Source organism: Pocillopora verrucosa, chromosome 5, assembly GCF_036669915.1.
Source record: "Pocillopora verrucosa isolate sample1 chromosome 5, ASM3666991v2, whole genome shotgun sequence".
Lineage (NCBI taxonomy): Eukaryota > Metazoa > Cnidaria > Anthozoa > Scleractinia > Pocilloporidae > Pocillopora > Pocillopora verrucosa.
The window spans coordinates 15,018,102-15,042,909 of record NC_089316.1 but is presented as its reverse complement, the minus strand read 5'-3'; the positions used below and the strand labels follow the sequence as shown (position 1 = coordinate 15,042,909).

Below are 24,808 nucleotides of genomic sequence, written 5' to 3'. Positions count from 1 at the left end.
TGCTATTCAAATTCTCTACATGTAAAAAGTTTAAGGTTACATGAGAAGAAAATGAATTATCACTTTCCAGATGTCAGTAAACAAAACCGATTCCACTTTATCTTTTTGTTGTCGTTAAAGGTACTATCGCTAGTGTTGTTGAAGTGCAAAGGTCATCGTATTCCTTCAAGTGAATAATCGACAATCTTCGGAAGGGTTTCCGAACTTTAGGAAGAGAGAGGTTGATTTGTTGAGATATCTCTTTCCTTTAGTGAGACATAAATCTGGTACCTTTTAAATATATTAATATTTTCTTGGTTTGATTGGACTCTCGACTCTTTAAATGAACTTTCCTCTAAAATTTATGACGAAGAATTTCTGAGAGAAACAGGTTCGTTGATCAATTCTCTCTTTAGTCAATTATTTGATAGAAAAGATATTTTCAAGAAATCCTACAGAACTGGTATCTCTGATACAATCGACCCGTCATCAACTATCCCGGGCAGTAATAAACTATCAGACTTAAAAAACGCTAAAAACATTTATTCTTAAAAGCAATAATTACAATTATTTTAAAAATTAATACTTAAATTTGTATCCGATCCTTGTTATGAAGCAGAGGGACGACAAAAGAAATACCATTGACGACACACCACAAATGGTTCAGTGTTCTGTGTCACACAACTCTCTAAGGGATGGTACCGTTTCGTGACAGCTGTAGGAACTAGAACTCCAACAACCTGCGATGATAGTTATAAATGTGATAAAGCCAACCCAGGATGGTTAACCTTTTGACTCCCGGAGGCGATTAACCTGTTACTCCTCCCAACAAAATCCATTCATTATCCAGGTAATGAGAATACCCAAACTTATCAGGAAGAGGTTGTTTACCTGATCTAACATCAAACTCTCTGAGCACCTTAAAGGGAGAACCAACAATCAGATCTTGGAGGTTAAAGGGTTAACTTGTGCTACTCCCGCAATGGAAGATGGGGAATTTAACAGGAAGATCTACTTTAAACATAAACGTATAGGCTGTTGCTACCGATCAGTTCAGATTTAAGTAGAAAACTCTGGATCCTACCATTTATACTGACTTTTCCTCCCACCAATTTGTGACCTGCGCCACTGTGATACAGACTGACGTTGGGGAAAATAACCCCACGTAAAAAGGGCATTAATGAACCGCTATCTACGTAGACACCTATCACAAATTTAACAAATTTTATTTCTCATCATAATAATTACTTCCATTGTTTTAACTCTAATTGTTATTGTAAATTGCTGACCCAGGCGAGATAACCAGTCTGGCTGAATGGTAAACATCCTATAAGTCCTAAGGATTGGTCCGCTTTGGCACGACTAAAGTACTTTACCACTGTTACTATAAGATTTCTGAAAAAAATTATGATATCAGCTATATATACAAAATTGTTTTGAACAAGCTGTGAACTGTGCTTGGGTGGTCCAGATTAAATTTGAAGCAAATAACTGCACGTAATGAGAGGATTCATATATAAATGCGTGCAGGTAGATGTGCATCCTCCCCTCAGTCCTCTCCTCATTAACATCTTCTTTGAAAGTCAAATATTTTTCTAGGTTCAAATTAGCAGTTCGAGCGCACAGGGACGAATTAGACTTAGAACATAGCAGCCCATTGAACATGGCACGTTACCTAATTTAAATAGCGCTTTGATTCATACGACCCTCTTACAATATAAAAAGAAAAGTAACACAAATCTTTAAATAATTTACCGGCGTTACTTTTATGTTGCCTTATCTATTATCATCTCGTATCTCGGGAAGAGCCAAAATCATTTCACCTAGGTTTCTTGCGCTCTTGGTTATCTGCTTGCAGGTTCTCATAGCTTCTAAAACCGTAGAATATTTCTTTGTTTGAAAATGTAAATTTCCACCACTGACCGTTATGAATTTGACAGCGAGAGTGAAAGGCTTGAACAAATCAAATATTTCGTATTTGATTAACACAGTTATGGCTGAGTTTAAATGTTTACGTAATTCAAGTTACCTAGGGCTCGTTTACACTTGAAATTTTAAGGGAGCCATTGATCTTCTGTTCTTTAGCCAGCGGTTACAACAAAGTTAAGCTGCTGTGCTGCAGGGACTGCATTTCAAGCTATCAAAAGTGAGCCAAACGTTTCATTCAAACGCAGAAAGCTTTGGACAAAGTCAAGGAGGCTTAACAGCTAACAAAGAGAACACATTTACTTACTTCAAGTAACACACTTGTATGAATAAAGACTGCTATTGATTCTCTTACTAAAACAGGTGCCGAAATAATAGTTCGTATGAAAGACCAGATCTTTGTTTGTGAAAGATAACTTTCTCCTAAGCTTAAAGAAATAAAAAAAAAAGGTGAAGTAGCTGACGCCTGCAAGGTATTTCACCAGCTTAATTTGGATTGAGAGGGAAGCAAAGGGGGTTAATAATCTCGAACTAATGAAGGTTGATAAAGTTATCAGAATTTGAAAATAAAGTATATAAATAGGAATTATGTGTCCACAAATAAAATGACTTTCTCTTCCTAGTAACAGAGCACCAACAAAAGCACGGAACTTTTTCTCTATTTAAACTTGCCGTGCGGAGAACAAGCTTTGAACCTGTTCCTTTTTCAGACACCTCATTAATTACTTCAAGCTACATAATAATAATAATAATAATAACCTTTATTTATTACCTTTGGCGATAAGAATTACGGTAATATTACAATAAAAATTCAAAACACTACATAATATATATACATATCAAATCAAATTAAGTTTAGCACCTCTAGGAACAAATGATTGTTTGTGCCTAACAGTGCGTGATACAGGTATTCTGAGGTGCGCTGGGTTAGTCTTACAAGATCTTAGATTATGGCCATGATCCACTGGCTTTTCTAAAAAACGTTTACAAGGATGTGCTTCAGATTCTAGGATACGTTTAAATTCTTTCCTCGTCAAATTCTGACGCCTTGTTACAAGTGACTCAACAGTATCCCTAGGGAGACCAATGACATTTAGACATCTATTCTGCACTCTCTGTAGATCTTCTTCGAGGCAAATGGGCAGCCCTCCCCAGACAGGCGAGGCATATTCTAAAACAGGTCTAATCTTAGTGATGTAAGTTGTAAGACCAATGTCCCTAGGGAGATGGGCTGTTCTACAGACCCTAAGATAGTAGATCCGTTTACACGCTTTGCTGACAATACTTGAGACATGTGTATTCCACTTGAGATCGTTCTGTACATATACACCCAGTAGTTTAAACTCTGAAACCCTCTCCAGTTCAGTAGGCCCTATATTAATAGGAGTAGGAATTGGACAGGACTTTTTGAAGGTGATCCACATATCTTTGGTCTTTTTAACATTCAGCTCCATTTTATTCTGCACAGCCCATCTTTTCAAGTGAGTCACAGCATCCCGCATTTGACTGACAGAGTCCTTAAAAACAAGTTCGTATTGGGTGCAGTCATCAGCGTACTTGCAAGTGGATACAGGTATTTCCCTGGAGATGCAGTCCTCAATATCGTTGACATGCACAATAAAAAGTGTAGGAGAAATGACACCGCCCTGGGGTACACCAGCAATCACCTCACCATGTCTGGAGAGGACTCCCGGGAGCTTAACCTGCTGTGTTCTGCCTAATAGGTAGCTCTGTGTCCATTTCCAAAAGCTCATGGTAATGCCCATGCCCGCAAGTTTAGTCAACAGAACGCCATGATCCACCAGATCGAAGGCTTTTCGGAAGTCTACGAAGACCACATGCACGCCATTGTATAGACTTCCAGAATCTGTAGCGTTATACCAGTCTAGTACATCCTTCATTCCATGTCCACTGGCTTCAGTGACGGCAAAGTAAGGGTTAAAAAAGTTCATATTTTAATCTTCTGGGAATAACAATTACACCTATTCCTTTAGTCGATCATCATGTGGTCAAAAAATTCTTAAAACCTAGAAGCGCAATCATAACACTGTTACAATTATCTCATTAGCAGGATATTTCGCATGCTGTTCAATCGATCGAACTTATTTTAATTAACACATTTTCAATGAATTTTATTTACTTTAATCAGATCGAATGCCGCCTAAGCTAAATTCTGAGCCAATCGAAGCTCCTGCAAGGCACAAAGTCGCAAAGAAAATCCACATCTCCTTATTGTATGATTAGAACTCTCTGCATACAAAAGAAGTAAACAAACATCAAAATCATTTCAGAAGTCACCAGCGATGATCCTACATAGCGACTCAAATTAGTCTTTACCATGGCTTCTTCCTCAAAAGTTTACTTCTTGGTCGTCCTGTTGTCTTTATTGACAACTGAAGTTGCCGGTGAAGAAGGTGAGTTATACTTTCATTTCCTCCGAGCTGATATAAAATCATTACAGTTCAACTAAGTTAGACGAACATTCGATTTCATATTTGTTATTTTCATTTTTTTCCATAGATATATAGGTAACATAGTTCACAAGAATTGAGACCATCCAGGCTAACTTACTCATCAAAACTCTTAGATAATTGTTGAAAAATTTTGTTGTCACATGAACGTTAAAACAACACAAATTCTAAGCCGCCAATAGCAGCCCACGCATAAAAAATGCAGGTCTTCCAAATGTATGATTAAAATTAATACGGACTCCTGGTTAGTTTTGTTACAGTGCAAGGACAAGAGAAACTAGTGGGTGACAAAACTCCCCGCTATCGAGAGGCAACAGGACTCTTTTTAGGTCTTCTCTTCTTGTTCTTCTCTTCACGCTAATCACCCTGAGGGAGTTTGTCTCTCTACGGGTAATTAAGCAAAAGTTTAAAGTTCACAGCAGGCATGGACTTAATGTCTCGTCCACATGAATTGAACTAACTAGTGAGATCGCCAAATCAAGGAAAAGCCCTTTTAATCAAAACAAAAAAATTCAGAGGGTTTAACTCAGACTGGCTTCTTATACTAAAGATCAACACTGGAATGTTGCTTCTTTCAAATCAGGCCATCACCCGATTATATCAAATTACCGGTATGCTAAAAATTCCCAATCGATATATTGTATTCAATATCAAGTAAAATATGGGTCGAAAATTCCCTAGACGCGTTAGAAATGGTTTTAACTTCAAATAATTCTCATATCTAATGAAATACGCGATTCAGTGTGCGGTGCTCCAATTTTCTTAATCGTAAACTATATCCATACTGCTATAGTGTTGTAAGTAAATTTAATTTATAATTGTAATAGAACCGAGTGAAGTCTAATTTCGCTCACTCATGAGTATAATTGAAGATCGAATTGAATGACGCAAAGTTCCGTTACCGATTGGTCATAACCATTACAATTTAAGAAGAAAACAAATACATTTACATTTACCTGAGAAAATATCTTCGGTAGAGACGCTGTTTTGTGTCCGATTGCCCTGTCCGATTACAACTCTAAAGATTAATTAGTGCTAAAATAAAGCAGTTAAAGGACCAAAATCATTTGAGGACATTATAATGGCTATAGCTGGTCGTGGAGGAGAGAGAGGCGAAACTGTTATGTTTTGTTATTTATACAACTCATAAGTTTTATCACTCAACTGCCTTTGCTTAGTCCCTAAAAAACGCAACTGGTTCTTTACCTTTCTAGATGTAAACCATAAATGGTGCTTATCAAATCCGATTAATTTCTCACAGATTTCTGTCACAAGATGGAATTTACATCTTCTCTTTCTTTCCCTGGCAAAAGGCTCATAAACCACTTGATACGAACCGTGGAATCCCCTGTGCAAGACTTCTGCTTAGCTCTATGCTACATGGAACCCAAATGCGTCAGTTATAACGAATTAGTGGCCAGCGGATATCCAGTAATCACAAAATGCGAACTGAATAATTCCACACACAATGAACATCCTCAGGATCTCGAGTCTTAGACAAACTACAGATATAAAGGAACAATGATGAGTACATTCTTATCCTGTTTGTGCTTTTCGTTTATCCTTGGTTTTGGTGATTTTTGATGGTTGGTTGGTGTCCTATCATGGCCAAGCGAATAACATTACTTTTCATGTGGTAGATTAGTATGTCAAGATGGCTCAACCTCGGGTTGTTTGGTTTGTAAATGTTTCGATGGTAAGTTGTTTCGCTTATATGTTGTTTGGCCGGTTGCGCAATGTTTGTTTGGAATTGGTTTGTATGGTTGACGAGTTGCGTGGCTGGTTGTTTGGTTGATTTGATCTCATGTGACATTTCAATTTTCATTTCAAAGTATCATTACCACTTACCACTTTAATTGGCATATATCTGCGTTTAAACCTCGTTTTCACACCAGAATACTTGTGGACAGACTCCTTACCAACATGATGGCACCTGTCAGACAGGATTTACAGACAAAGGTTACAGATGCCTTTGCCCACCTGAATACAAGGGCACCAATTGCGAGGGAAGAAACGGTAGGTAAAAAAACATTTTTCATTTGGTGAAATACTTTTATGAAAAACTCTACCTAACCCTTTAAGTTATTTTTCGATGAATCCAACTGTAAGTCTTATTCAGCCAGCCATTCGTCCGTCTGCTCCTCCAGATGTCTGAATCCCCTTTTGTCCCTCCTGCTTTCCTATCCATCTGTCTGACTAAGCGGCTGGCTGTCTAGACGTGTATTCTTTTTACCCAACTCACATTCTTTTGTTCAAAATCGATTTATCATATATATGCTGGTTCTTTTTCCAACAGTAACATGGATACAGATGACGCCATCTACATTTTTCTTTGGGGCAAGAGATGATTCGTATGGTTTCTTTAGAACTGCCAAGGCGGGTAACATCATTACATTCAAATTAACGTACAAATCCGGTTACGTGACCTGTCATTCATCTAACCCAAGCTATCAATCCAAATGGGGATGCCTTTGGAAACGTCTCATTCCCAACCAAATGGCCACGTTGACAACTGACAAAAACCGTAATCTTCTTCACCCAAAGATTGATTTCCTATCAGATTATTGGGGCTGCAAGTTTTACAGCTTGCCTTGGGCCACAACCGAATCGCCACAACTGCTCTTTGATAATTTCTCTACCCCCCTGATGGTGGAGACAAACCAAGAATTCCAAATCTGGTACAGCGAGGGCTTGTTCAAATGGGGTTATGGCGATAATGGGTACGAGAAAACGTGTGTTGCAGTGTATGATTTGTATGTTAGAGTAGTCGCCCAAATTAGAAAGTACATTGAAGAAGAGAGTGCCAAAATTGTTGTTCATGCCTTTATTACTTCAATATTAGATAACTAAAACTCACTACTATATGGTCTACCTAAGCATCTTCTTTCGAGATTGTAATCCTTTTAAAATACAGCAGCTCGAATTGTTACACGTACTAGGATGTTGATCGTATGACCCCAATCCTAAAACAAAAAGCTTCGCTGGCTTCCTGTCCGTCACTGTATAGTTTATAAAATTCTTTCATTGGTCTACAAAGCTATTAATGGAGCAGTGCCTTGCTGCATCAGTGACTCACTTAATTGTCGCACCTCTAAACGGACACTATGGTCAGTCCTCTTTTCAACACCTTCTGGTGACCACGAAAGTGAGACTTAAAGACATTTTAAAACGTATCTTTTTAAAAAAGCTCATAACTCCTTTTAGTTTTATTAGATAATAAATATGTTTAATTGTCTCAGAATTTTTTCTATTTGTTTATTCCTGTATATAGATATAGAAATTGTTTTCTCTTTTCCCCCTTTTTTTTAGCTTTTTTATGATCTTAACGCAAAGCACCATGGAAATTTAGTGGATTTGGCGATGTATAAATACATTTTCTATCATCATTTATAATACATGTACTTATGACATCGGGAAAAATACTCTAACTTTAGTGAGGTTCCTCTCTTCGATTCAAGAACGAAGGAAAAGAATGCTTGTCCTGGTAAAGGCCTTGCTTGGAATCGAGAATTCATAAGAATGATATGTGAGATTTTAAGATATGCACCCTAAGTTTGTAGAGATGAAATAAAAAAACTTGAATATATGCTAGTCTATTTTCATTTTCGCTTTGCATCCGTTCCTACAATGGTTGGCCTCCGGGTTCATGGAACATTTGAGAATGAAACTGGCGAGTTATAATTCAAATTCTGCTTCTATTTTCTTATGTAAGATATCTCAAACTGGTATTAGTCCTGTGATCATTCGCCCTTTTTGAATTATAAAGTTTAATTTGCTGCCCTTAACACTTGTTGGAAAATAAAACTTACATTGATTTCCGAGAATACTTTGTCATTCCCGTCGTACTCGTAGGTTTTCCATGGACTTCATAATGATTTTCATATCCAGAACCAAATGATGCTCAGCAGAAAGTGAGGGAGGCAACAAGGTAATTAAGTATTATCAACTGAGTTGATAACCTAAATTACCCACCGTACTGAGGCTAAAGCTTACGAATCGAGCGTTAGCCCGTAGTTACTCGCTCTGACGAAGGGCGAACGCTCTAAACGTCAGCTTTAAAACTCTTTACGGATTCCAATCTACGTTATTAACTCAGTTGCTAAAACTAAATTACCCTGTGATACTCTCCCATCCACGCAGCACCAAAATTTCTTTAGAAACGTCTCCCCTCTAATAAAAGGAAGTTGGGTTTCTTCTCCATAGAGCACCTTATGCATAAACCTTTTGACTTATTTGGAAAATATCCATAGGGTAACAAATAGAATAAGAAAGATGGTCAGATTTCGAGCCCGCTAAAGAAATATACATGTCCCCATGAGAATCGGACCTCAAATCTTCGGACTCCGCCCTCCGATGCTCTACAACTGAGCCACGGAGAGTCTGTGGTGGGCAAGGCCCACTCCGAAGTTCATGCATGATACGCGTCCTGCAAACTGCTAGGATCAGCGATGTCGTTAACGTCATGTTTGGTTAATAGCAAAAAAGAAAGAGTCTGTGGTGGGCAAGGCCCACTCCGAAGTTCATGCATGATACGCGTCCTGCAAACTGCTAGGATCAGCGATGTCGTTAACGTCATGTTTGGTTAATAGCAAAAAAGAAAGATGGTAAGATTTTGGGAATGAAGGAAGCTGTTTTTTCATCTTGTCTCGGGCGTGGGACGAAGAAAAACTCTGAGCCCTCACGAGAAATCGAACCTCAGACCTCCGGATTCCGTGTTCCGATGCTCTACTACTTAGCCACAGAGACTCTATATGACTATAGACTTCTATACTATATTAAAGTTCATATATCGGACACCCGTCCTGCATACTGCTACTATCAGGGTAACAAAGGTCAACAAATAGTGTAACAACAGGGTAATTGCTTTCATCAATGGAAAGTAATGATCCCATTATTTCTTTTGTTTTTGTTTTTAAATTCAAGTTTTGCAGGAAAAGAAGTGGCCAATATTCGTGGGTCATGTGAAACTGGTAAATTGTCGCGACAAATTTTCGCGGGTAAGTTGTCACGTGTGAATTGAAAAAAAGGGTCGTTCAATTAGAAAAAAGCCGTGAGTAAAGGACATTGTCGTAATAAAATCTGCTATTAATCTTACACCTTGAAATTCAAAAAAGAGATGGGGGAGAGAAGTCAGCTGGGAAGAACTGAGAAGAAGGCAAAGGGCAAACAGCATTGGGGGCCTCTGGCAACGATGAGGATGGACTGAATTATGGTAAATAGTAATATAAATAGCAACACAAAATTAACACCAACACATTTCTTTCTTTAAAACTTAAAGAGTAATAATTCGACAAAAAACTTTTTCGCGAACTGAAGGACGAAAGGTCTTGAATCCACGCTGTCCTCAACGAAAATAATGGGTCGGGTGGTGCACGATTTTTCATTCACTTTCCGTCATTCAATATCCTTTATTATCCAGATTAATAACTCAAACATTAAAAAATAAACGAATGACATTGTAGTACAACGTCTATCACATATCAATTTCAGATAGTGCACGGTTGTCGTTTCCCGCTTCGCATATGTTGTAATCAAATCGTTTTTCTTTGTTTTCAGATACGGTAGCGGATCACAGAGCAGTTTCTATAGCCCGTCTACAATATTATAGATCATAACGCTGTTGAAGGCCTAAATGTAATAACTGTCCTAAATGTAATAAAGTCCTAAATGTAATAACATTTGGTCCTAAATGTAATAAAGTCCTAAATGTAATAACATTTGGTTCTAAATGTAATAACATTTAGTCCTAAATAAAATAAGCCTCCAATGCAATCGTATAACTCCGCCAGTGCATGGTTGTTATAGCGGACATCCATATTGAGATCTTGAAGTGACAGCTGTTGCACCAAAAAATCCTCTGACCAGTATTCATGTCACATATTGCGGGCTCGTTGGTATTAATCAGCGTCTTCTTATTTGCTAGACTTAAGTCGAGAAGCATTGGCTGCAAACCGTTATACTGATAAACAATTAGCATCAGATGACAACTGGCTAACAATGAGTACGCTGACCTATATCTCTCCAAATATCACTGGCTCAGACTCTTAGGTACAATAGACTTTGAAAAAATGTGAATACGTAATACTTGTGTGATGAGTGAGCGAGTTAACAAGTCATCAACCAAAGTGCAAACTTGTATAAGGGAGTTCTCTGACTTGTAGGACAATTTGCAGGCTCGAATATACATTTTTTGAACTTGGGATTCCTTTATGGCTTCACTCCACCTCGATAATCAGTTCATGTGCCATATAACTATAAGTGCAAACTGATGAGCTTTCTTTTTTCATTTATTATTTATCTATTCATTTTCTCCCCTCCCGGTGGGGAGGAGAGATAAAGACAAAAAAAGAAATAAAATCGACTTGAGATCGACTGTAGAATATATGTTCTCTCTTGACCAAACTTATTCGGTCAAGATGGCTGGATATTAACCTTGCTCTTTTTCTGCGTTTTTATGGACCCCGACTTCGTCTCGGTCCACAAAAACGCAACAAAAGAACTTGGCCAATATCCATCCATCTTGACCTCACGCTTGGTCAGTAACGCATATATATGTTATTTGCCGGCTGGGAGGTCCGTATGGTGAAAAACTGTGACCGAGGTCTTGAAAATACAAGACCGAGGTCACAGTTTTTCACCATACGGGTCGACCCTTAGCCGGTAAATAAAATATTTATTTTTTTTAAACTTGACGAAATTCTTTCCGAAAGAACCCGAATGATTTAGAGCTGTAAATACAGCAAGATCTTCCATAAACTGAACAATTTTTGAGCGAGTAAATGGTAGTTAAAATAGAGGTGATGCAAATTAAAGAGAGATGCCTCACCGAAACATTTTCATCTCCGTAACAACGAAGGTGATTTAAAAGGCTTCCAAACAGACTTTGAAACATTAGTTTTACACAATCTGACACCTGCCAATTAGAGAGCGCGTAAGAAAAAAAAAGCGTAAGAACATTTGAAAAACAACGGAACTAGTTTGGCAAGGACTGTCACGACAATGTTTTCTTCAAGAACAGTCAATGATCAAATGGAAAGTATTATTCACTCTCATAGACGATTCATTCATGTACGAAGATTTACCTCTGTTCATTAAGTAAACGGCGAGGAAAGTAATTGTAAATTCAAATTTTGAATTTTGAAGTTGTGAGAGTGTGCTCGTTTGTTTGCTGCAATGGCGTGTGTAAATCTGGTCTTTCCTCCACAAAAACTAAATTCGAATGGCACACTCCAACGAAACACACGAGGAATCAATGCGGCCTTTTCTCATTAAATTCCTTCAGTTTCTGTTGTGCAATTTACAGTACAAATGTCCAGATTGAACGGACTTGAAAAGACTCACCGAGAGCGTATATTTGTTGTAGAACTTAAATTAAAACTTCGCTCGCTCTTTCACTACGAACAAATTGTTTGAGAAAATTCAGATATCAAATGAATGAAAGTTCCATCGTTCAGTTTAACTGTAACCAAATACTTTACGTTTTAACTTTCTATGTACCTTTTGTGTACGATTAAATTTAATTGCAGACGGTTTTAAGGCCGCTTGTCAACCAACGTTATGACACTATTTGCTTATAAAAATTCATTCTGAAACCAATATTTTTCTGTCAACCAAAGTGGTTTGAGAGAGAGGAAAGAGAGGATTCATAAGTTATTTATCAGCCTGAGGTAGTGACCGACGTGTTTGCTCGAAAATACTGCCCAGCCGGAAAAACGAAATATATTTATGAAAAAAAAATTTAAGATGTACTCAGCGATTCACGAAAGCGTTACAGTGGCCCGTGGGCAGAGATAGGAAAATACTGACCGGGTAAAGAACCAATCACATTGCAGGATTTTTACCGTGCCCTCTAAAAAAAAAAAAAAATGAACATATTTCATGCAGACCCATCCAAATCTGGCAAGGGAAGACAGTGCAAAAAATTCACTTCCGAGTTCGGAATTTGTCTTACGTATGGGTCAATGGACTTCCTTTTCCTTGTAATTTGGTTCATAAAGTGTTAACTTCAGCACTGATCACACAAATTTATCAACAAAATCTGTTGCACTAAAGAGTCTGAGCCAATAATATAAAGAGAGGTATTGGTCAGCGTTCTTATTGTTTTCACGTCTGTCAATTTGATGCCAAAAGCACATCAGTATAGGGGTTTGTGGCCAACACTTCTCGACTTACATCTCTAGCAAATAAAAAGACGCTGGTTAATATCAACGAGCCTGCAATATACCAAATATTGGTCAGAGGATTCCTTGGTGCAACAGCTGTCACTTAAACATCTCACTGTGAATGTCCGCTACAACAACAATGCACTGACGGAGTTAAACGATTGCATTGAAGGCTTATTACATTTAGGACCAAATGTTATTACATTTAGGACCAAATGTGATTACATTTAGGACCAAATGTTATTACATTTAGGTCTTTATTACATTTAGGACCAAATGTTATTACATTTAGGACTTTATTACATTTAGGAAAGTTATTACATTTAGGCCTTCAACAAACGCCACATAAATTTAAAACTGCCTTTTTTTGGTTTTAATGTTTTTTTAAGGGCTTCGAGCACATTTTCCACGAAAAATGTCGATCGCAGTTATTGATGTAACTCCAAAAACTGACAAATTTCCGAATAATTGAACAGGATCATGACTTTTCCATTAATTTCATGTTTATTATTACCAAAGTTGGTAATAAAATAATTATACGTCGAACATTCAGACGCGATAAATCTTGCGATGTGTTTATCTTTTTTGCGCGGGATGCATTTTTTGATCTTTCACATTTTGAAAGTATTGGATCAAAAAGTCCAATAGAACTTGAAGGTTTAAGTTTCTGTTATCCTAAGAATATGGAATAATATTCCCTAAGAGACCTTATCCCTTTTTATTGAGCACAGCGGAAAACAACTATTTGCGTCATTTGCGCTAATGTCCACATAGAACTGACAGCTTCTGAGAGCTTTGTTTGATGTATTTTCATGATACGCTTTCCTTCATAACAATAGGTCGGTTTGGGCTGCTTTGTCCACTGCTGGGAGCTGGTGATCGACTTTAAACTTTTAGCACACGTGCGGGGCAGAAATAGAAGACCGTAATCTTGAATTGACTTGCTTGACGTTCGGTAAAGGTGACTGGAAAACTGCCAATCGTTTTCCATCGTTCGATTCATTTATGAGTGCAATCTTATTTCATATATCACTTTCATTCTCTTGCTGATACAGAAAGAATAAAAGTTACAAATAAATTAAGTAAGGTAAACAGCCACGTTTAACCTCCACCCATGACTGAAACTCATTTTTGTAAAATTAAAGGGTATTTAACGAAGAGTTTTAAGCGCATCCTACTCAGAAAGTTGGATAGGAGATGCAAAACACAAACAACTTCGACCACTAGTTAAGTCAATTAAAAAATCCTACTTTCCCAACTCTGTTCTCTCAATAACATGCACATATTACACTGTTAAGTTAACTTCCACTGTAGTTTAGCAAACGGAATTTGATGTCTTTTCATTGAACGGAGGTAGATTTTTACCGCTCTCAACCATCTCAGAGAATTTTGTTTTACCTTAGAACATTGCTGGAACATGAAAGAGTGTTTTATAAGTTCTAAAGAAAGCTATTGACGCAAAAGTCTTTAAGGAATAGTTTAAAATACTCTCTTCAAAAACTTCACCAAAAACTTAATGACCCAGTATGGTTGGATTATTGGAAAAATTTGCATAAATGTTGCGTACAACTTGTAAAGTTTCTCTAGTTTGAAAATTTATGGCGTTGCAACGTTCGCTCGTTTGCCATTTATTAATAATAACTTTGATTTGGAAAGATCCTTCTTAATCTTTTTCGTCGACTTCAAATGCCAAGATCAAAACTCTTTACAGAGGAAGAAATAGTTTTTGCCGTGTTATTTCTGGAAAGAACTTCATTTATACTCACAAAGGCTGGGTGTACATATCAGGTGGCATCTGTAAACAATTAAAAAAGAAATGATAACTTGACTACTCTCCATCTGAGATGTATAACGTTCAACTTTCAAATTTACTTATCTTCCGGGAAGGGTCGATTTATCACGTTTATACTGAATTTATCAGTAAAAACATTTTTAATCTGCTGCGTGATGTCAGGAAACAATGGTACGTCTCATTGCGTATTAGCATAAATTACCTCGACTCGGGGGAAAACAAAACTAACTGTTTCCCTCGGGACCAAACATTTAGTGTAGCAAATGCAATTTTTTTTTTATAACTTCTCCACTATGACTTAGATAAGAAACTTTAAAAAGAGTGACAGATCGCTTCTCTTTACAGATTTTGTCCCATCTCCCCTAAAATAATATCGCTCCGGAGAATTCATGAGAATGCCTTGCACGATTTTATGCTATTCATCACAATCATAAAGAGATGAAATAAAGAAGCCAGAGTATATGCTGGTCTACTTTCATTTCTTTTCAATTTCTATTTTATCTTGCTTTAAGTTTTTGTTCGTAAGTAGATTTTGGTAACTCGATCTGTTTCAATTTTCCATCACATTTCTTACAACTTTTCATACAGTAGTTAGCTTTCGGGTTTAGTAAACATTTAGGGATGAACCTGGTGTGTTGGAAATTTAGTTCCTACTCCTATTTTCTACTGTACGTTATCTCAAAGTCGTAGTAGTCCTGTAAATGTTCGCATTTGCAACTTTAATGATCAGTTTGCTTCCCTTAACATTTGTTTGAAAAAAAATTACATTCCTTCCGCGAATCCTTTGTCATTAGCGTCAAGTACCTGCAGTTTTTAAATGGACGTTATAATAATTTACATATCCAGATGAAGATGCTACTCAGAGGGAAGTGATCGAAGTAGTTTGTTCGTTCATAAAAGGCCTTATGGAAAAACAGTCTTAGCTAATTAGTTAGAAAATAATCCTCGATAAACTCCTTTTTTTATTTTCTTTTTTAAGATGGATAATTTGGTGCAAATGCGTTTACTTTTCTCAATCCAAGGTTGTTTGTTGAATTTACTTTTGTCAGTAAATGCATATGGCGTTTATATAATAAACAAAAAAATAGATGGTTCCCCGTAGATATGGAATTTCCTGTTTCGTGTTCAACACTCACAAGTGAGTGCAGTGAACGAGAAGAGAAATTATCTACGCGCGCCCATCTATTGTGCTTCATGATTAAACGTCAGGGCATATCTGGAAGACAATAATGGTTAGATTAGGAATAGTGGTAATTAGACCTAATAAATTATTAAATTCCCCATTATCCCCATAAATATCCTTGTTTACCTTGAGGCTTATCCGCAATTAGAAAAATGCATTTACCAAAGAAGGCCTAACTGTCAGTGTGTTAAAGACCTTGGAACTTCGAGAACATGTGAGGACATGTAAATCAAGCATTACTAACGTAAGAAATTACCTAAAGCTTGATCATGAAACTCAAACCACTTTCTTACTTAGATATAAAAGTAAATATGTTCATAACTAAACTCAGGTTCGGGAAACAAAGCAAAGAAAACTTGGAGAATCTCACACAATCATCGATCAAGCTTGAACTTGTCGGGGAAAAGGAATTTAACTTATTTCTGATAAACGACCACCACCACGACCATTGTGAATCATAGAATTGATAAATAATATCAGAGAGTAATGATTCGAAGTTTTCTTCTGATATTAGTTAACCTTAGCATTATTTTAACGAAACGTGGCTGAGATTAGGAATGCCCCAATTTATTTCATAATCCCTCTCAAGAATTGGACGGTAAAGAATCCAAAAAGAACACTATTCACAGACGCAATTTTTGACTACAGACAATATCGAAAAAACAAGGAAAACAGGTTGTCATAGCCCTCTTAGATATGTTTACAACAAGAGAGGATGCGTCTGTTATAGACACGATATGTAAAAAGGCGGTCGTCAGATTCCAAGAGAATAAAGGGAGTTTTTAGTAGTTTAAGAACAACTGGTGGAGGGAGATATCCACACGCTAAATTTTTATAATATTGTGCTAAGGACTGATTTCGGTGTCTGATAGGTGTGTTAACATGTAAAGATAAATAATTATTCTTAAGAGACCCAATTCTCTTCATCGAGCGAAGCGGATAACATCCATTTGCGTCATTTGCTTTAATTTCCACATAGAACACACAGCTGCAAGCTTTTTTCTTTAATTTATTTTCATAAAACGGTTGCGTTCACAAAAAACAGGTCGATTTTGGAAGTTTAATCCACTGATGAGGGCTGGTTGCCAACTTAAACTTATGCCATGCATGCGGGGTAGAAACAGAAAACCGTTACCTCGAAGCAGGCACAGAATTTGTTTAATTTTTCATGATCGTAGCCTAGAATGCATTATTGAATTATAGAAAAGGTGAGTCGCAGACGGCGAAGAAAGTTTTATCCTTCGATTCACGGATGAGAGCAACCTTATTTATATTTCTCCTCCTTGCTGATACAAAAAGAGTAAAGGTAACAGCAACTAGCAAAGACTAAGTCAAAAACCGACAACGATGGCTTGTCTTAATGGAAATTAGCATAAATTTCCTCTTTCTATGATCATCGGTCTAAATAACCGGTCTAAATAAGCTTTGAATTTTCAAGGACCTGTATAATGAAGAAAGCGAAAAAAGTTTTAAAGAGGAAAATGAATATCTTTTTCATGACTTAGCGATCATGAAAAAAACATCTGCGGATAGCTTTTATTGACGGCTTTTGCTCTGTCTTCCTTAAAATAATATAGTTCAGGAGAACAAAACACACGAAAATGCTTTCTACAAACCTTGTGTCTTCAAAGGCAAGTGTTCATCGATGTAACCAAATTTTGTTCCCGTTTCATTGTTGTTTTTAACGTTTTTGGGAGGGAGTCGGGGCTAGAGTTAATTATCTAGGGCCCTATAATACAAAAAAATTAGAAATTTAAGATATAACAGCGGTAACAGCGGCATAAAAAAAAAAGAAACAATTAAAAGCATTAGTTAAACTTTTCTCTTCCTTAAGCATTTTATGTGTTAACCTTCTTTATCGAAATAGATGTCTCAGCTGAAATAATGAGGAAATCTCTGAGCACGGAATTGAGACATGGAAAATTGTCCTAAATACCTATGTTCTCAGATAGGCAAAGCCGCTCGAAGTGCCACACGGCATAATGAGCATGAGTGAGTGAGTCAGATAGGCAAAAATCCGCAAATCTTCATGTTCCCGTATTCTCCTTAGTGGGCTGGTTGAGTTACAAGACAGCACAGTAAAAGTAAAGTTATAGGGAGAAAAAACCATCGAAACCGTTTCTTCATAAATTCCTGTTCTTAAGAAGACCGTAGAAAATGAAATGGAGGCAATGCATAATTCAAGGCACGAATAAAATTTAGTGAATGTTTTGCCCCCTTGATGTTCTACAACCCTGCTGTTCAATGTTCTTACATGATTTATGCTGTAATGTTTTTGTGATGGCTAAAAGATTCCAAGGATTCTGTTTTCGATTATAAAACGACGAATGTAATGTTATTTTTTGCGTGGCTTTGAGGAGTTATAAATGAGTGGTTTTCCTTTAGCGGAAGTAGTATTGCTATGGCAGTCAGTGTTAACTTCCCGAAATGATTATTTCATGAATACTTGATTAAAAACCAGGCAAATCATAATTTATCCTTTGTTAAACGTAAGATGCAAAGTTCAAGATGAAGACTATAACACACACGATGCTTCGCATAGGAAATCTTGCAAGTTTCACCACAATATTCTGTTTTTCTAACATCTGCATTTCCTTGATTGTTAATTCCATATTCTACATATGCACGTACTTACTTCGTTTCAAGGCGCCAATGAAACACATTTAACGAAAGATGAATCGTAATCGTTGGAAAATAAGTCCACTTGAATTTTATTCGAACAATTTGGTCTATACACAATTGCAAAAATAGCACGATGTAATTTATCCCCTGCCTAAATAAAGTATTCTCTATGTCGTTGAAAACGCGAATAAGACCAGTCGACAGTTAAAAGAGAACTATCTGATAACAACTCGAATAGTAAACAGGGCCTTTAGAGCGACGCTATATGAGTTTCTTGAAAAATTCACGCCTCTTAGCTGAGGCAAACCTCGTGTCCTGAAAGCTGTCTTCGAAACAATTTCACAATTCTCTACTAGAACATTTTCTTTAATTCATGTAAAGTTCTTTGCTTCAGATATAAAACAAAAATATAACGAATGTTGAAAAAAGGTCGTCCGTACATAAGTTCTATAGATTGTTTGACAGTTTTCAATTTCAGAAATTAAACCATTCGTGCATCGAGACTAGTACAGTTGAAATTTAAACAACAGAGACTTGAGGATTAGAAATGTGGATCATACAGTTTTTCCAACGTTTTATTTCTTTGATTAAATTGAAGTTCGAAATTATTGAGCTATTTTTCAGTGGCACATCATACCTATTGAGAACTTAAACAATTTTAAGTGCGCCTTGAAAATTCGAGCAACTTCTACTGAAGACATAGTTTGATGCTACACTGGTTTGCAGATTTAATGAATGTAACCGAAGAAGTTACAATTCATAGACCCAACGTTTCGACACTCCTGTCTAGTGCCTTCATCAGGGGTGATCTAAACGTGTGAACGTAAACGATGTCTACCATCATCACTCGATTCGAAGGCTGAGGAGAGGAAATATGTTTCCAATGTCCTAAAGGCAAATGGCTATACAAAAACTTTTCTCCGTAACTGCCAAAAACCAGTTACAAATAGTAACGCTCTTGATGAAAGGGAACCAGCGACTGGTTTTGCCGTTATTCCTTACATACAGGGTGTTACTGAACCCATCAAGAGAATTTTGAATAGCCACAACGTTAAAGTTGCCCAAAAACTTTTTCAGACTTTGGGGCATATTTTCGCCAAACCTAAGGATCCTGTCACGAAAGAACAACGAACCGACGCCATTTATTCTATTCCTTGCAATGACTGTGACAACGAATACATCGGACAGACCAAGCGCCAGTTTGGTACACGGTTAAAAGAGCACCAAAAAGCGGTTTTTCTTTGCAAAAAGGAAAATTCAGCTTTATCGGAGCATACTTGCCTAACCAACCATACAATTGGGTCGGATAATTCTAAAATTATCACCACTAATCGGCGTTACCACCAGCGCCTTTGTTTGGAGGCTTGGCACATAAACTCCGCCCACGCTCCTTTAAATCGTGACGATGGCGGTCTGCTTCCTGACACTTATTTACACCTCGTCAGAAAAAAGGCCGCTAATTAGTGATCGTATAAAAGGACCTCTTGTTGCAGCGTTTAGATCACCCCTGATGAAGGCACTAGACAGGAGTGTCGAAACGTTGGGTCTATGAATTGTAACTTCTTCGGTTACATTCTGGTTGCCGTGTGAACTTTAATATATTCTACTGAAGAGTTAGGCAAGCTGGAATGATGAGATAATTTATTAAAGACGTCATTTGGTGTCTCATAGAAAGACGTAAACAGCATCTGATATGTGCCTTGTCTGTCATCTTGAACAAAACATTTAATATATTAAATAAAAGGGGAAAAATGTATTATTTATTCTAGTAAAAATGCGCCTAAACTATGTTTTAAAACTCCTACTGAGTGCGTGAAGCCAGCTAAATGTTTCATTGTGCACAAATTGTCGGGATGATTTTACCAAGCGGAAGGAAAAAGTTGTGCTCTTTGTCTAACTTGTGGTGACGAAGCTGTGGGAAGAAGAGCGAACGATTTTACAAGAATAGGAACTTTTGAAATAATTTCGAGTCATTATTACGTGTTGATTTAACGTTGCTTGAGACAAGACAGAAGACAATTCAATAACTTATGAGTAATATTAAAAATCGTAAGCAAAATTCAAGAAACTGTGTATGACGAAAAAAAAAACTGACATTTTTGCAGCGATAATAGTTTATTTGAACTACATTGGCGACGACTCATTAAAAACTGTCTAGCTAAAAGATATTTAGCGATAAATTTTAAGTATTTGGCGGAACATTGCAAATTTACACCACATTTAATTTGATATGTTTGTCCTCACTGTCAACTTGAATTTGTATTGTAGCTCTGATGCCTTTGAGGTTCGAGCAATTCATTTGTATTGCGTGTGCTTGACGTCTGTGAATTATGCTCATTATGGCTTTCGCGCAAAATTGAGCCGTATAAACTTATATAGATAAGTTGTAACACGAATCGTCAGTATTTGCTGGAAAACTTCCTCGAGGCCAGAGCAAGTTTTCAAGCTAAAATTACGCGACAGGTTGATGAAAGTCCTTTCTTAATTAAAGAACTAACTTTCAAAACCTCAAACAAGTGCAATAGTTCTTAAGATAAAAAGGGAAAAAAATCAGTTTTCCCTGCCCGTACAAATTTACTCAGCCCCTACTTGTCTTCAGGAAGTTGCATACACCGTAAGTGGGACACTTTTGAATGATAGAAACATAAGAGTGTATGTTATATGTTTAGAGCTTTGCGTATAGATTATGCAATGGAAGGCTTGACGTTTCTTAAGGCTGGCAATATTTCCTTGTCAAAGACATTCTTCTCTTATTAGTTTTTCGTTAGCGATCCTTTATTAGCACACGGTGGAGTTTCCATAGATACACACTGGATTATTTGAGAACTTGAAGGAAATCTTCTTAAACAACGTTTAAAAGCTACTTTAGACCGAATGTGATGTTTCATAATGATAATTTGTCAAAGAAACCTGTTGAAAATTACGCTCATTGATCGTGATGACATTTGCGTAGTTTTTCCTAAAAAAATATTTGATCTTTGCCATGGTTCAGTGACATTATAGAAGGAAAAAGGAAGTTTTTATCTAAAGTTAATCATCGTTTTGGCCTGAAACCAGGTGTTTCTGTGGTAACCATAGCTACCATATTGTTACAAAAGAAAGCACCTTTACCTCAAAAGCAGTGAGAGACCAAAGAGCTTTGCATCTTGAGAGGTAAGAGTTGATCATATAGAAAACACCGATGGATGATTTGAGTAATACTTTCCTGGAAAATTTATATTCTTTACGGGAAGGATATTTAGCCGCGGCTCCTTTAATTCTGCATACCAAAGGAAAAAGGTTAGCTTCACTCCCAAATAAGGGTATGGTGCGATTTTAAAATAAAATTATCTTGAGGTCTTTTTCAACGAAAGCAGATTATCAATACTCGAGGTTTACTAACTGAACCTTTACATGATTACTTCTGTGCACCACAAAAGTTCTGGTAAATAATATGTTGCTCTGTTTATCTAAAAAATTACCAAAATTGTTTACTCACATCATGAACTATAAAGTGCCTGAACAAATTTACAGGCAAGGTATTAATGTACGTGTAGTATTATTGCTATATGGCTTCATCTGGTATCAAACAAGTTTTGTTGAGGGGAAATTCGTCTTTTTTCTTTCTATGATCCTATTCTCAATATTTTCAGATTCAGCACAAGTAAAGAAGTATGTGGTGGCTGTTCTGCCATTTAAGACTCGTCCTTTTCGCTTCTACCATGGAGTTTGTCGCAGCTAATGATCAATGTAGGACAGAAGTAAACATACAAGGAATGGCTCTAAAGCGTTCTGTCCTGAAAAGATGTTCACTGGCGGCTCCTCACCTTTGCGATGTCAAATGTGGACAAGAGATCACGTGCCAAAGCTACAACTACAATCGAAAATACCAAATATGTGAACTAAATAACCGCACCAAGGAGGCGAGACCAGAGAATTTCCTTTCAGCACCCGCTTGGTTTTACATCCGGCGATCGAACAGCAGAGGTAAGAAATCAATTGTCTCTCTGTGTGATTTCTATTTCTCTTTAATCTTCTCCATCCTCATCCTGGTTCCTTCTCACCTGGAAGAGCTAAGAATAGGAAGTAAATATAAAACATATCTTTACTGCAGCTCCCTTAGGTTCTATCCCTGAATTACCGGCGCTGTCTTGTCACGAAATAAAGGCGAGTGAAGGTAAACACACCATAAGCGGCAAGTACTGGCTGGATCCAACTAGGAAAGGAAAAGCAAAACTGATTTACTGTGATATGGTTAACGAAGGTAGGTCCTATAACTTTGCTTCAGTTATTTTATTTTGTGGCGAGTTATCAGTATCATGAAATTATTATAAATTATACTATTATTGATATCCTTATCGTAATATTTGGTTTGGATCAGTTCTAGCGTGGATGCCTCTCTCAAGTTGCTCTAACTTATTCACATTTTAGATATGGATGAATGTAAATTTAACATCAGTGACTGCGACGTGAATGCAAACTGTACTAACACATATGGTTCTTACAAATGCACATGTAAAGTAGGATACACCGGCGATGGACGCTCGTGTTCAGGTAGTTTTAATATTTCCATATATAACTAATTTTTGTTAATCGTCTCATAATTTTATGCAGCGTTATCCATGCATGTTTATGCAAAGAGTTACCACGATCTACATATTTTGTTACACATTCTGTAGGAAGAGGAATTACATGACTATTGGTCATAAAAATGATAAAGTGCAAAATTTATCGATAGTTTCTCAGATATTTACGAGTGTAAATGAAATCACTCTTGTCACGTGAATGCCACATGCACGAACACTAAAGGATCGTACGTTTGTACTTGTCACCACGGATATACTGAAAATGGAAGCGACTGCACAGGTACTTAATGCGTTTCCTTTGTAACCATTCCCATAAGAAAGAAAAGCACTATCATCTTTGCAAGAGTTGTTTTACCAGCATACCTTCTATAAAAAGAGATGAGTGTAGGCCTGAAGACAATGGTGATAATGACACCATTGTATTCAATAAACATTCAGTGGTAAAAAAATCTCAACTGGCAAAGGAGACTTGACGGATAGGCTTACAGGACAGAACAACGGATTTGAACTTGGGAAAACCGAGAAAAAATCTGGTAAGTGGTAACGTGAAGTGCTCACGTCTAGAACCACAAGACAAAGACTTCTCAGCTTATGCCCCACAACTTTTCTCCAATTACATTTTTTTTTGTTTATGATTTTTCAGATATTGACGAGTGTAAAGGAAATCACTCTTGTCACGTGAATGCTGCATGCATGAACACCCTTGGATCACATGTATGTCAATGTCATGCTGGATATACTGGAAATGGAGAAAACTGCACAGGTAAATTTAATCTCTTCTCTACAATGTAGTAGAATAGTCCTGCATGACACGTTCGACTACAGTGCCGCACCATCCAGTTGCGTTGCAAGACAATTAGACAATTTATCATTAAGAAACTCGGTCATTTTGTCCTCACGCGTTCACCTCCTCGAGTGTTCAAGTCGCTATCTTATGAGAATATAAACAGTTGTAATCTCTTGGTATCGAGTTGAACAAGAGAAGAAAAGTTACATGACCGCAAGCAACCATGTACTATTTTGATTATCATATAAACACAATAGGCCTTTACTGAGAATGAAAGGTGACTTTTTTAAAGAATGATATGATTGGTTTCACAATCCGCGAAAAAAAAATTGTAAAGCGCGTCGGCGATAAGGGTCAAGATGAAAAAATGCGTTGAACCATTACAGAAACAGACAAAGGGCGTAACTTTCTTTTCACAAAATTCTTAGTTGACTTTTTCCTTACCGAAAGAAAAATATTTTCATGTAAAAGACAAAAATAGGCCTTTACTGAGAAAAAAATAGAATTTTTTTAAAGAATAAAAGTAGAAGTTTCACAATCCGCGAAAAAAAGTCTACCAAGGAAGGCTAGCAAGGCTAATCTTTGACGATTGATATCCGACTACAGTTTGGAACGGTGTCTAGAGAGAGATTCCGCTGCAGTGGAAGTTTTTCAGTTTAGTCTAAATAAATAATTAATTTGTCACAATGATAAATAACGTAATGCTCTTTCGCCACATAAAAGTTTAAAAAACGAATGTATATCTCACTCGTGTAACCACTAACGTTGTATAATTTTTCTTTTCTTCCCCATTTTTTTAAGATATTGATGAATGCCAAAAAAATACTCACAATTGTCACCTGAACGCTACTTGTCAAAACATGAATGGATCCTTTGTGTGCACCTGTTTATTTGGATTTAACGGAGATGGACGGAACTGCACAGGTAAAGGCCTTTAGATTGTAATTGCCTGGTTATGACTTTATTTGTTTGCTAGTGTTTTTATTTTTAACTGTTTGTTTAATTTGTACGTACCTTCTCTGTTTGTTTGTTTTGATAAAGTAGTTACCCTTGCTTTAATATTTTTGACCAAAAAAAGAAAATGATCCCGATTGAAAGCAAGAGGACGAAATGCACTCAATGATCAAAATAAGGAGGTTTATAAATGTATCATACTCCAAGAATCGTGATTGAAAGCCTCTCATTTCTCAAATATTGACGAATGTGCAAGAAATCTTTCTTGTCATGTGAATGCTAACTGTACCAACACAATTGGATCACATGTATGTACATGCCACACTGGATACACCGGAGACGGACAAACTTGCTCAGGTGATTTTGA

At 36.9% G+C, this 24,808-nt stretch overlaps 1 protein-coding gene across 5 annotated transcripts in view; it reads left to right on the top strand.

Moving 5' to 3' along the window:
• LOC131782369 (uromodulin-like) overlaps positions 1 to 24,808 on the top strand; it is a 38,226-nt gene that overhangs the window by 7,186 nt on the left and 6,232 nt on the right. The window contains exons 1-7 of one of the 5 annotated variants that reach the window (XM_066166645.1): positions 15,659 to 15,757; positions 21,193 to 21,288; positions 21,768 to 22,101; positions 22,229 to 22,378; positions 22,546 to 22,668; positions 23,344 to 23,463; positions 24,289 to 24,411. In XM_066166645.1, the coding sequence (XP_066022742.1) occupies positions 21,789 to 22,101; positions 22,229 to 22,378; positions 22,546 to 22,668; positions 23,344 to 23,463; positions 24,289 to 24,411 (829 nt within the window). In that variant the 5' untranslated portion in view covers positions 15,659 to 15,757; positions 21,193 to 21,288; positions 21,768 to 21,788. Of the gene's footprint in view, positions 1 to 6,294; positions 6,393 to 15,658; positions 15,758 to 21,192; positions 21,289 to 21,767; positions 22,102 to 22,228; positions 22,379 to 22,545; positions 22,669 to 23,343; positions 23,464 to 24,288; positions 24,412 to 24,808 lie in introns of those variants that run through there. The other 4 variants (XM_066166646.1, XM_066166644.1, XM_066166647.1 and 1 more) reach the window with 4 other exon arrangements.